This window comes from Pseudochaenichthys georgianus, chromosome 17, assembly GCF_902827115.2.
Source record: "Pseudochaenichthys georgianus chromosome 17, fPseGeo1.2, whole genome shotgun sequence".
Taxonomy (NCBI): Eukaryota; Metazoa; Chordata; class Actinopteri; order Perciformes; family Channichthyidae; genus Pseudochaenichthys; species Pseudochaenichthys georgianus.
The window spans coordinates 41,029,572-41,043,390 of record NC_047519.1 but is presented as its reverse complement, the minus strand read 5'-3'; the positions used below and the strand labels follow the sequence as shown (position 1 = coordinate 41,043,390).

The window sequence follows — 13,819 nt, the reverse complement described above, 5'->3', positions numbered from 1 at the left end:
CTCTCTCTCTCTCTCTCTCTCTCTCTCTCTCTCTCTCTCTATCTATCTATCTATCTATCTCTATTTACCTATCTATCTATCTCTCTATCTATAAGAAACCACAGTAAACAACAGGCGTTGCTATAGCAACACATCATGTTTATGTTTACTCGCAAGATCAATAGCGCGAGAATCACTGCATTTTCTAAAAGGTAAATATTACCCGCTGGCGCTGATGGATATAAATGGCCATTTTTTTGGTCATTTTGTCAAAAAAAAGTCACCGACTGGGAGACTTGGATATTTTATTGAAAAAAGTGACATACAATCAAGAAACAGCTGCGGGTAAAATGTACCCGTTGGCGGTTCTAGTGTTAATTCTCACAATTCAGATTCAACTAAACTGCATTTCCAATTTGGTTCTGTGTAAAACAAAATATCTGTGCCTCAAAACCACTCGATTTAATGAGGTTCTGAAACGACATATTGCTTTCGCTTTAAATACAAATGTCAATTCAAATGAACGTCTTGTTGTTTGGTTTCCCTTCCTTACATTTTGGCCGTACCTTTGCTGAAGTTGACGAGAAACGGTAATTGAGACGTCAACAAACAAACAAAAAATAAAACAGATCTGTAAATAAATTGAATGAAAACGGAGCAAAATATGATGAATATTTAACAGAATGTGTTTCAAACGGTTAAAATTATGAAGGCGTTCAAAAGGTGCAAGAGGCAACAGAGAAGAGGTTTTAAAGAGGAAACTCAATGCGTCAATCTGATGTATGCAGTGTGTTGTCTTTTGGAGGAAGAATAATAATAACAATACATTTAATTTGAACTTTCAGGACAACAAAGTATACGTTAAAATGTCTTAAATACTTACTCTGACAGGTAGAGACAGCGAAACATACACGCAGGACAGGCATTACAACATGTTTTAAAGAAGTAAAGGTTGAGATGTATCCCTGTTAAAATCTAAAGTTTGATCTCTATTTCAATAATGCCGAAATAGTCAGGCTTACATTTGCTTTCAACTTTTTATTAAGGTACACAAATTCACCATCAACTACCGTAATTTTCGGACTATAAGGCGCACCGGACTATAAGCCGCAGGTGTTTAAATGTTTAATTACCGTATGTAAGGGTTCGTGCTGTTTGAGGAAGCTCCCATTTATTAACATTTCAACAAACAAGTTGCATATTTGCACAACGTATTCAAGTGTTACCATTTAGTGCAATAGTAGCTACAGAACATGTACTGTGCTGTGTAAACTGTACTCTATCACATAGCGTTTCAGACACACACACTTTTCAACTTTCAAATGTAAACGGTGCGCTCCCAGCGCACGTACCGGCAGTGATCGACAGCAGTGGTTTTCAACCAGTGGTACGGGGACCACCAGTTTGTTTTCCATAATGAGGGTTTGTGCATGAAAACTTCCTTTGCACAAACTGTCTCGCTCTCGTTCTGTCCGTCTGTCTTGCTCTCGTTCTGTCTCTCGGTTCCTCTTTTACTTTGGCGCGCTACCTGTCTCACTCTTTTCCGGCCTCCAGCTTTTCCTGCTGGAGCCCGCCGCTTAAAGGTGGGGGGCGCGGACCGGTCATAGCGCCCATAGAGTTAAAGGTGGTTAATTTTACCTGTAAAATCCATAGATTAGGAGGTCCCCTAGTGGCCGCTAGCTGTAAAAATCCATAGATTAGCCGCACCGTTATATAAACCGCAGGGTCGAAAAATGGGGAAAAAGGTGCGGCTTATAGTCCGAAAATTACGGTAGTTGTTATTTAACATGCATATTAGCAGTATATTGGCTCTTTATTAGTCATTATAAAACACTTATTAATGCTTTATTCTACATGACCATATTCTACAAGTAGTAAGCCATTAGTTGAGAGTTTTTCCTCAATAACCCTCTAATCAGTGCTGATTTGTTGCGAGTAAGGAAGTTGTTGTACATGAGTCTTAATATGCTCAATATGGGCCCAGGCAGCAGAACCACAAGAATAGTAATTCTCCCATAAAATATGATCTCTTCTTATCTAACAAGACATGAAACTATAAGTGTTAATTGCGTCTAAATAACTCAAAGTTAAGTATTAGTATTAGTATCTAAGAATATGTGGTCATGTCGAATAAGGCATTAACAAGTGTTTTATACTGACTAATAAAGAGCCAATATACTGCTAATATGCATGTTCACTAACAACTAGTTGATGGTTAATTTGTGTACCTTAATATAAAGTGTTAGCCATATTTGGATGATTTGCATATTTGACACGATAGCATGTATCGTGAGGTCGATAAATAGACTGGAAGATTCATGAATATACCTTCGTAATGTTTCAGCATTTGTATTTAATACCGCAACATGACATTTATCAGCAGTTTCTCATCAACATAAAACAAAATGGAAAATCCTTTATTTTTACAATTCGCTCAAGGCTATAAGATTATTATATGGAGTCGGGTTTGTAACCTCAAATCCATCATTTGTTTTAATCACGCTGTTCTTTTTGTCGTCAACTTGACACTAAATGTTTATTTTATAGCATTAATATGTTCTCCGTCGCAGTGTGGTGCCTCCGCCTGGCTCTTTTTCCTCAGTGTTACATTTTACCAGGCTCACTGTCTCCATTCATCTATCGCTAAAAAGCCCTGCGGACTATTCATTTAGCCATCAGCGCTTCGCACCCATTAGTGTTCCTTCTGAAGAGCTGGAGGAGCTATTTTGGGCGACAGTTTGTGTGTTTTGATTCTGCAGAGTTTTGCTTCCATTCGTGCGTGTGCCATGATAGCGTCCAAACCCTCTGCATATGCTTTTCTTTTGTGCAAATTCAAAATGCCTAATGAGGAGTGTAATTGTTTTAAATGGGAGATCTTCCAGGTGCTGGTTTTCTGTCAAAATGTCATTGTTGCAAAAAAGCGGTTTGTGTTTTCCAAACGTTTTATTATGCAGTTTTGTTCTGGTCTCTTATGAGGATGCAGCTGGACAATAATACATGTTTTGGGTATGAACAGATGTTGTTAGCATCTGGATTTGTGATGTAATATTGTGAGGTTTCTAAACACATAACCAACCCTATAATAATAATTAAATGTATATTAATATCATTTCCTTAATATTTGTACTGATTCTGAACACTTGCAATTATAGGTCAGCCTTCTTTTAGTTTCGAAAAATGTCCAAACACCTTCACAAGTTGTGATTTCTGATAACAAATACATTGCATTCACAGTACACACATTTATATATACCGACCAGCCAATATAATGTGTGGGTTTTGACCAAAAACAAACGCCGCTTTATCCTCTATTTTACTATTTTTCCTTAATTTACAGAATGAACATCATGGATTATTTATTTATTTTAAACTAAAACTAGTGATTGAGACCATAAACTCAGTAGGGAAATGTTCGCTTATGAATCAAATGAGAGAAATTGTCCTTTTCTCATAGACTTCTATGCAATCTGACTCTTCTATTTTCTAAACTTCAATTAGACATTAAACTAATCAGGACAACTCAAAATGAGGAAATCTAACGAGAATTTTTTTTTTCTCATAGACTTCTATGCAATCTGACTCTTTTTGCAGCCAGTGGAGTTGACCTTGTGTGCTACGATTCCTTATAGTCTATTCTAAATGGCAACATCATTTAATTAATTAACATTGTGCTGTATCAAAGAAGACTTCAACCATCAACTCATATTACTACTGTTTACAAACGGTAAATCTCTCATAGACTTCTATACATCCGCCTTCTTTTTACAGTTGAGTTGCACCCTGATGGCATTTAGAACCAGAGAGGGCAAAAGTACACACATGCTTTACTCAAGTAGAAGTACAGATACTCGTGTTTAAAAATACTCTGGTGAAAGTAGAAGTACTGACTAAACTTCTTTACTCAAGTCAAAGTAAAGAGGCTTTGAAGTGTACTTCAGTAAAAAGTAACCATAACTAGCAGCTGCTTTAAAGAGTACCTGACCTCCCTTTATATCAATAGAACAATAATGTCATTGTTAGCTAATGAATGTTTCCATGCTGAACAACGGCAACATGACAACGTTTCCATTGGTCCCTCTTCTTTAGAGAAGACCAGGAAGTGATGGATACACGGATCGTGTTCCAACCAATAGGCACGCAATGACTCTACAGAATAATGATCACGCCCCAAACACACATTCAGACTAAAGGAACCAGCTGTTTGGGAAATGAGAGAAGTAGAAAGTACAGGTATTTGAGTTCAACATGTAAGAAGTAGAAAGTACAGGTATTTGAGTTCAACATGTAAGAAGTAGAAAGTACAGGTATTTGAGTTCAACATGTAAGAAGTAGAAAGTACAGGTATTTGAGTTCAACATGTAAGAAGTAGAAAGTACAGGTATTTGAGTTCAACATGTAAGAAGTAGAAAGTACAGGTATTTGAGTTCAACATGTAAGAAGTAGAAAGTACAGGTATTTGTGTTCAACATGTAAGAAGTAGAAAGTACAGGTATTTGAGTTCAACATGTAAGAAGTAGAAAGTACAGGTATTTGAGTTCAACATGTAAGAAGTAGAAAGTACAGGTATTTGAGTTCAACATGTAAGAAGTAGAAAGTACAGGTATTTGAGTTCAACATGTAAGAAGTAGAAAGTACAGGTATTTGAGTTCAACATGTAAGAAGTCAAAGTAAAAAGTCGTCAGAAAAATAAGTAGTGGAGTAAAGTACTGATACCAGAAAAATGTACTTAAGAACAATAACATAGTATTTGTACTCCACTATTTCCCACCTCTGTTTAGAATAAATGAATTTCGAAAGAGGGCGGTCTCTAAAATATACGTTTCTGTGAGAAAATGTACTCTTAAATCCCTGTTTTTCTGACAGGCCCGGGATGCAAAGGAGGGTGGGACAGCATTGCATGCTGGGAGAGAACTGAGGTTGGACAGACCTTCACCATCCCGTGTCCTCGAGTCCTCAAGACTGTATTCGGCAGAAATGGTAAGATATTATTAATTTCATTCAGTTATTATGGCCTTGGCATTTATCTATTTGTTTTTTATATTGCTTTTTAAAACAGGAGTAGGCAAAAGCAAAGTCCAAGCACAGATGAGATAAGATGTACTTTATTGATCCCAAATTGGGAAATGTTTGCGTTGCAGGAGCATAAACAACAACAAAACAAGGCATTGCACATAAGTAGAAATTAAAGAGAAAAAAAGAATACTAGAATTTAAACATCTCATAAAAGTATAAAATATACAGTAGAAATAACTTGGGGTCAATTTCATACAAAGACTACAAGAAATTCAGACACGTCGATCATGTTTTATTTTAAAACGTAAAACTAGAGATTGAGACCATAAACTCAACAGGGAAATGTTTGCTTAGCTAATAAATCAAGTGAGAGAAATTGTCATTTTCTCAAACGAGTTACAGCGAGTCAATATTTAGGTTTAATATTAAAACTGTCGCACCTCACGTTATTCCCCTTAGAGCAGTAGTCTGTGTGCACGTGTGCATTGGATTCCCTCCTGAATGCATCACATTTCTTTCCAGCCACCGACCAGATGGCCTCGTTGATTTCTCTAGAGTTCTCGATCTGATTTACATTGATGACTAAACGTTATGTAAGCAGCCGGCGGCTCGTTCCTCCCTCTGATGCTCCACGGTCTGTGATCCAAACCCCCCTAAAGTTACTGCATTTCACAGAACATGTTGTAAAGACTTGTTATGTAAGATACACATTGTTACGTTCCCTTGTAGATCTAGGGGTACCAAGGGAAGTAGCGACACAAAAGATAGCTGGACGAGAGAAAAAGGAGAGGAAACTCAATGCTGAAAGTTTAAGTGAGGTTTTAATAAGAACATATTAAGGCGGCTCACCAGCCAAATTACAACACCAGCGTACAATAAACAGCACACAACTAGGCTGGGTCTCACACAGAGGCAGGCTGCACACATGCAGCCAGACGAGAAGGAGAGAAAGAAGGGCCTCACTGCCGTCCTCCTCCGGTCCTATATGGAAGCCGTGATTGCTAATTAGGAGCACCTGGGGAGAGGCTGCACCTGGGGACAATCAGAGGGAGAGAGAGGAAAACACACACACACACACACACACACACACACACACACACACGACCACACACACACTACGGCACGTAACACACATGAAGCATCTGTAGGAATCTGAGAAGTGCTGAGAAAACAAGAAAAGCTAATTAAATAGAGAAAAACACCATGTGGCACAAATAAGCTTTGTTTGTTTTCTTGATAAGTACATTTTAAAGTTGTCTCTAACTCAGCAATCAACATTAACAACAACGTTAACTAAAACCAAAGAAAACTTATTATTTCGTTTTTACCTCGTATTAATAATGCATGGTTTCTTCCTGTCGATGGGTGGCGTACAGAAAAAGTTATTTTTTGACAAGTATAGGTTTTTTAAGTTAAATGTCGCTTGATTTCTAAGGCGGGAAACTCTTCTGGTCAAATAATCAGTTCCAAAGATGAACTACTTGAAAAGTATATCTGGTTCTACTACCCTCTGAAGATAAAAACCAAAAAGGACAATACGACTCAGAGGGTTCATCTATTTTTGAGCATAACAATCTTTGGGAGCTGGAGAAAATGTTTTGGTCACAGCATAAACTATTTAACTGGTTGAATGTATTCTGGGGTGACGTCTTTTGACCCAAATTAAAAAAGCTTTCTACTACGAGTCACATCAGGCTTCGTAACAACACTTTTTTTAAGTACAGGTTAATGCAGCACTGTTGGGGGAGCTCAGGTCGTCAGTTTTTCATTGCCACATCAACGCTCTAGCTATTGTGCTCATGACAAGAAAGCCTAATTGAACCCCATAGCCATACCATAGCCTTATTACATTTCAGATTTTACGAATGGTACTACAATGCTGCTCTATTCAGTAGCTTTCTTTGAACCTTCTTACAGCAAAATACAAATTTGCAGCTTTAAAAAAATACTTCTAAATTCCTCCTTAGCGGTGGTGAGGTGAAGTCATGTGACCGTGCTGTAGTTCCTTTATAGCCCAACATTAGCCTCCTTTAGCTTAGCGGTGGTGACGTGAAGTCATGTGACCGTGCTGTAGTTCCTTTATAGCCCAACATTAGCCTCCTTTAGCTTAGCGGTGGTGACGTGAAGTCATGTGACCATGCTGTAGTTCCTTTATAGCCCAACATTAGCCTCCTTTAGCTTAGCGGTGGTGACGTGAAGTCATGTGACCGTGCTGTAGTTCCTTTATAGCCCAACATTAGCCTCCTTTAGCTTAGCGGTGGTGACGTGAAGTCATGTGACCGTGCTGTAGTTCCTTTATAGCCCAACATTAGCCACCTTTAGCTTAGCGGTGGTGACGTGAAGTCATGTGACCGTGCTGTAGTTCCTTTATAGCCCAACATTAGCCTCCTTTAGCTTAGCGGTGGTGACGTGAAGTCATGTGACCGTGCTGTAGTTCCTTTATAGCCCAACATTAGCCGCCTTTAGCTTAGCGGTGGTGATGTGAAGTCATGTGCCTGTGCTGTAGTTCCTTTATAGCCCAACATTAGCCGCCTTTAGCTTAGCGGTGGTGACGTGAAGTCATGTGACCGTGCTGTAGTTCCTTTATAGCCCAACATTAGCCGCCTTTAGCTTAGCGATGGTGACGTGAAGTCATGTGACCGTGATGTAGTTCCTTTATACCCCAACATTAGCTTTTTACTTATGACTTATACTTATACATCATAAAGTGGTGTTAATATGTGGAGATTATCCTGCTAAACAAAAAAGTATAATAAACGTTGGTTTGCCAAAAACCGTATTGTCTTCAATTTACCAAAATCCAATGGAGAAATTGAGGGACCCTTTTCATTGCTATCTTTCTATAGAAAACACGTCATCACTGCACCACTCTTTAAACAACAGTATTACATTCACTTCACACATGCAAACCACCATCAGCCAATAAACAAGCCATCTGAGCTTCAGCTGGGCAGAGGGTTTGTTGGGAGTGAACTGACGCAGAAGGAAGTGTGTCATCGTTATTTACACTCAGTGGGCAACAAATGCTCCGTGCTTTTTTCCAATGCATTCTGGGAATTTCCAAGAGAGATGAACTTTCTGTGCACTGCAGTTTGCTATTGGGACGCCCAGGAGAAGTCCCTCGGGAAGGGGCACTGATGTGACACTGAGCTTCACTTTACCAAGAAGTGGCCTATGTTATGCTATGATACTTTATACACGCCTAACAATCTAAATATCTGAGGGGTGTTATTGCACAAAGATTTCAGGAGATAAAAAAACGTAATCCAATGCGTAATTTCATTATCGGACAGTCGTGCAAGTGTCAAACAGAGACAACATCTGCCTGTCAGATATACTGGCAACTAGGGCGATTTTGTATCATATAGCGATTCCAAAAATAAGAGGCATTGATTCTTTTTTAAACCTTTTTTAAATCCCATTTGGTTGGCCAGGACTTGTTCTACGCCCTTTATTTCTGTTGCTGGACAAAATGAAATAACGGCAATCATCAGATCCTTCAGCTGTTGATAACATAACATGGTCTTCATTAACTGTTTCCAATATTAAGAAAGAGTCACATAAGCTTTTTAATGATACTTGTCTTTCTGTCTCTCCCAGGTAACATCAGCAGGAACTGCACGTCTGCAGGATGGTCGGAGGTCTTCCCGAACATCTATAGTGTGTGTGGGTCGGACACCAGCCAGGACAAGGTACATCAGAAACAACTTATCAATTCTCTTTCAGTTCAACATTGGGGCCATGATGTAGGTTATAAGAAAAGGTCATTTATGTTCAAAGGAAGAAGGACAAGATTTAAAGGTCCCCTATTATACTGTTGTTCTTTTAATGAGCAGCGATATACATTTTCCGACTAGATGTGTGTAATTCCGCATCTACTTACTACATATAAAGCCTTAATCTAAACTATAGGCCTGCCCCGAATACCATTTTTCGGGCTCCGGATATTTGGTAGTAATCAGCAGCAAATATTCGGATATTCGGCGTGTGCTTCAACACGTATGTCACTGTTTAAACGGCGGATAAAGCAGCATGGCAACTGGACAACAGCTAAGCTAAGCTACTAGCTACATCGTCCAATTTAAAGTGGTCCCACACAGCTGAAGTCTTCGGCATTTTGTTTTCAGGTGTGTGTGAAGCGAAGGGAAGCGTGACGTTCGTGTTTGTGCCGCTGTGAGTGAAAGCGATGTCAGGCGCCCAAGCTGAGAATGAATATATTTCCGCATTTTAACAGTGCAATTAAAAAGTATAAATATAGTATAAGAATTTGGCAATTCGCCTTTATTGATAGCATACATTTAAAAAAGAAAAGAAAAACAACCTATCAATTCTCTTTCAGTTCAATATTGGGGCCATTGTAGTTTATAAGAAAAGGTCATTTCTGTTCAAAGGAGGAATCTCAGATATATCCAGAGCCTGTCTCTGATTGGCTGAAACACCAAACAGATCATTGCAGCATTACCCATAATCCCCTCTGTTTCAGCCCTGTTTCCAAAGTGCTGATTCTCTGTCTGTTACAGAGGGGACACATGTTGATGTAGAGGAGACATGGAGAAGAGGGGACACATGTTGATGTAGAAGAGACATGGAGAAGAGGGGACACATGTTGATGAAGAAGAGACATGAAGAAGAGGGGACACATGTTGATGTAGAAGAGACATGAAGAAGAGGGGACACATGTTGATGTAGAAGAGACATGAAGAAGAGGGGACACATGTTGATGAAGAAGAGACATGGAGAAGAGGGGACACATGATGATGTAGAAGAGACATGAAGAAGAGGGGACACATGTTGATGTAGAAGAGACATGAAGAAGAGGGGACACATGTTGATGTAGAAGAGACATGGAGAAGAGGGGACACAGGTTGATGTAGAAGAGAAATGAAGAAGAGGGGACACATGTTGATGTAGAAGAGACATGAAGAAGAGGGGACACATGTTGATGTAGAAGAGACATGCAGAAGAGGGGACACATGTTGATGTAGAAGAGACATGGAGAAGAGGGGACACATGATGATGTAGAAGAGACATGAGGAAGAGGGGACACATGTTGATGTAGAAGAGACATGAGGAAGAGGGGACACATGTTGATGTAGAAGAGACATGAGGAAGTGGATTTTGCACAATAGGTGACCTTTAAAGAAAGTTCAAGCAAATTGTCGTGGTAGTGAAATGGAAGCAGATTGGAGACGGGCCTTACGGAAAATGCAAATCTCAAGATGATCCGGATACTTTTGAAATCTGCAGTTCCCATCTTGGCTTCATTTTCTCGTAATACATCCCTGGTTTAAAGGTCATACAAATAGAATAAAACCTGTACGTTAAGTTACCTTTTCTTCACTTTGCGAGGTTGGATAAACGTCATCAGCAGTCTTGAAAAGTCCTATACTTTAGTGCATTTGAGGTGCTTGTACTCAACTGATGTTGATTGATTCTGAATGCTAATGAACAGCAGCAGGAAAATAAGCTGCAACAGAACACAGAGGATTAGTGGCGTGTAATGGATGAAGCCTGCAGCGAGGGCTGTTAATTAACACAGTGAACAGTCAATATGCACAGCAGCAGGGACACGTTGATCAATGACACAAAGTTGTTACTTTCCATTACTGTTTCCATATGTTAAAATGTATAATTTCATATAGTATATATATATATATAATTAGGGCCGGGACTTTAACGCGTTAATTAAAATTAAGATTGCGTTAAAAAAGTTAACGCACTTTAATCGCACTTATTTTTGCACAGCGGAACGTTTCTCACTGGATGAGTTTCAGGCGTACCGATTATACTGGAGCACCAACTGACGTTCATGACTTCAGCATGGGACTTCAAACAACAACAAACCACGGTGAACAATAGTCAAACATGAACGAACAAGCTGATGAGACCGCTTTGGTCGGCCCCGTGGATGGGACATCTTGTTTTAAAAAACGGACGAGTGGAAGCGTCGATAAGAGCACGGCTGTGTGCAAATTATCCAAAAAGGAATTTGCATATCACCGCAGCTCATCGAGCCTAAAGTATCACCTAAATGCAAAGCATGTAGCAGCTAGCGTGTAGCAGCTAGCGTGTGGACGTTAGCCCGACTCCGAGTGCAAGGAACCACACCCTGACCCAACCCACACTCAACCAGATGACTGGGTTCAGGGCCAGGATCAGTGAGTCCACGTCTGAGAGAATAACCAGCTCCCTGGCTCACTGGACTGCACTCGACTGCAGACCACCTGGAGTCAAATCCATGTGAAAATGGCTTCTCACTGTTCTCAGGTCAAATATGTATATTTGATTAAAAATGCGATTAATTTCGATTAATTAATTACAAAGCCTCGAATTAATTAGATTTTTTTTTTTAATCGAGTCCCGGCTCTAATTATTATATCATTGATTTAAACGTCGTAACATTTACGTCATAGCTGCGGGTAATTAGAGTAATGCAGAGTAAAGAATCACGGAGCAATATCGTTTTTCGACCTTTGAAAATATGTGTCTGTATTCATACCGTACCTTTTTGTTTAAGCAAAGCGTCAACCAAACTTTCCTGAGACGTGTTTGTGTTGGAGTCAAGCTCATTGCGACTTATGGATGTATACATGTTTTAGATAAGACGGAACTACAATCAGACAAAGCTACCTTCTGTAACAGATGCGTTTTATTATGCAAAAACAACCAACATCCCTTTTGTCCTTTCCAGACATGCTTCTTCTTAGCTAATGAGCATGGTGACCTCTCCCCTCACAGCAAACACCTTTCCTTATTGAATTAATAATTCAGCATCATTACGGAGCCTGATGCATATTTCATATAGTGTGAAGGTCAAGTTGGCATTCTCTCAGCTGACATGTTTTATGTAAAGTGTTTTGCAGAACACAGATTTTGGTGAGAAGAACGCTTGTCCTTGTTTGGCCCGGGCGTGATAATTGCTGCTCCTTTCTCACCGCTCGGGTTCAGATCGGGTCACTTCTGGGTTTATAATGAATCCCTCATTGTTCTCGTTAAACTGTGTCGCCCTCTCTGTTCATTCTCATTCTCTTCTTCATCTGTTTCTGTCCGAGCAGCTCTCGCTCATAAAAGCTCCCCAACACTCGAACAGATAAGATAACGATAAGAAGTGCTTTATTGATCCCGATTTGGGAAATGTTTGCGTTGCAGCAGCCTACAAAGACAAGGCATTGTACATTAGAGAAATTGAAAGACTCAAAATAAACAATTCAAAATGTAAACATCTCAAATTGAAATAAAATAGCGTTTAAAAAGTTGAAAATATGCATGTTGAAATATATATATATAGCAGCATAACTAGGGGCTGGTTCAAGGTGCCCTAACTATAAGCTTTATTTAAAAGGAAAGTCTGAAGCCTACTAAATAAAAAACTATGGGATGGTTCCTCCTGAACTCAAACTACAAACTGGTTCCACAGAAAAGGAGCTTGATAGCAAAATGCTTTGGCTCCCATTGTACTTTTAGAGACTCTAGGAACAATTAAAAACTCTGCCATGGAAGTACAAAAAGTAAACCATTGTTGCGGCCGCAAGGTATTCTGGGACAGCATTTTCTCCTTTCCTTTCTTAAATGAAGGTCCAGTGTTTCCTAAGCTAAAGGGGGCGATCAAGGAAGTATTGAAGTTCCTTTTCCTATCATTTGGAGAATTCTAACATGGCTGGTACTTTGTTACTTCTGGGTCATTTCACTCCATTAGGAACCTTCCTACGCTAAACTGACAATTCGACCGCAACCCATTGACTACTTTCGGTATTATGGTGCCTCTCCATTAAGGGCTTGTATTCTGCATTTTAAGCTAGCCATGCTGCAGCATTTTAGTACAGCCCAATAATAAGGAATTTGCATTATCCAGTCTCTAAGTAACAAAGGCATGGACTAGCTTTCCTACAACATGTTTCGTCAGTATGGGCCTGATTTCTGCGATGTTACGGAAGCAATTGGTTACAGTGGTAGTTAAAAACATTTCCTGATCAAAGATAACGATAAAAGAGTCCTTACAGTTGTGCTGGAGGATTACTTCAGATTGGTCTGTTTTTAACATTATTAAGTTTCAAGTCATCGTCATTTTTTAATCAAATCAAATCAAGTTTTATTTATATAGCACATTTATAAACGATGTTTGGTGGAGCCAAAGTGCTGTATATAATAAAAATAGCCTACAGTCGAGACACTTTACAGCAAATACAACAGCACAGATTGTTCAGAATATCAGTATGAGAAAAACGACAGCCTCTGTCCTTAGACCCTCTGTCCTTAGACCCTCTATCCTAGACCCTCTGTCCTTAGACCCTCTGTCCTTAGACCCTCTGTCCTTAGACCCTCTGTCCTTAGACCCTCTATCCTAGACCCTCTGTCCTTAGACCCTCTGTCCTTAGACCCTCTGTCCTTAGACCCTCTGTCCTTAGACCCTCTATCCTTAGACCCTCTGTCCTTAGACCCTCACATCGTACAAGGAAACACTTCCAAAGATCTGAAAGACATTTTGAAGTCGAGTTAATTAATTGGTTTCTTAAGGGTTTTATCGATAAATATAATAGCATATCGTCACAGTGAAGATTTATTCAGTTCTTCAATTCACCTCCAACATTGTGGACTATATATTAAGAAACATTCAAAGTGGTTCACCTTCAGCTTAAGTGTTTTGCCGGACAAAGAAAAAAACACTTAATATATATTTATAATTCAGACAAGAGAAAGAGAAATGACAAAACTGTCCGACTGATAAGGTCACCTTAAATTAAAGCATTGTCATACTTTTAAGGAACATCAACGAACATACATTTCCCTTTTTGTTTTTAGCGTGTTTACTGACGTTTAAAAAGAGCAG

At 39.3% G+C, this 13,819-nt stretch overlaps 1 protein-coding gene across 1 annotated transcript in view; it reads left to right on the top strand.

The window, feature by feature from the left end:
* Positions 1–13,819, top strand: part of LOC117462783 (vasoactive intestinal polypeptide receptor 2-like) — a 77,279-nt gene that overhangs the window by 34,102 nt on the left and 29,358 nt on the right. The window contains exons 3-4 of the mRNA XM_034105101.2: positions 4,843–4,956; positions 8,593–8,684. Of these exons, the coding sequence (XP_033960992.1) occupies positions 4,843–4,956; positions 8,593–8,684 (206 nt within the window). The remainder of the gene's footprint in view (positions 1–4,842; positions 4,957–8,592; positions 8,685–13,819) is intronic.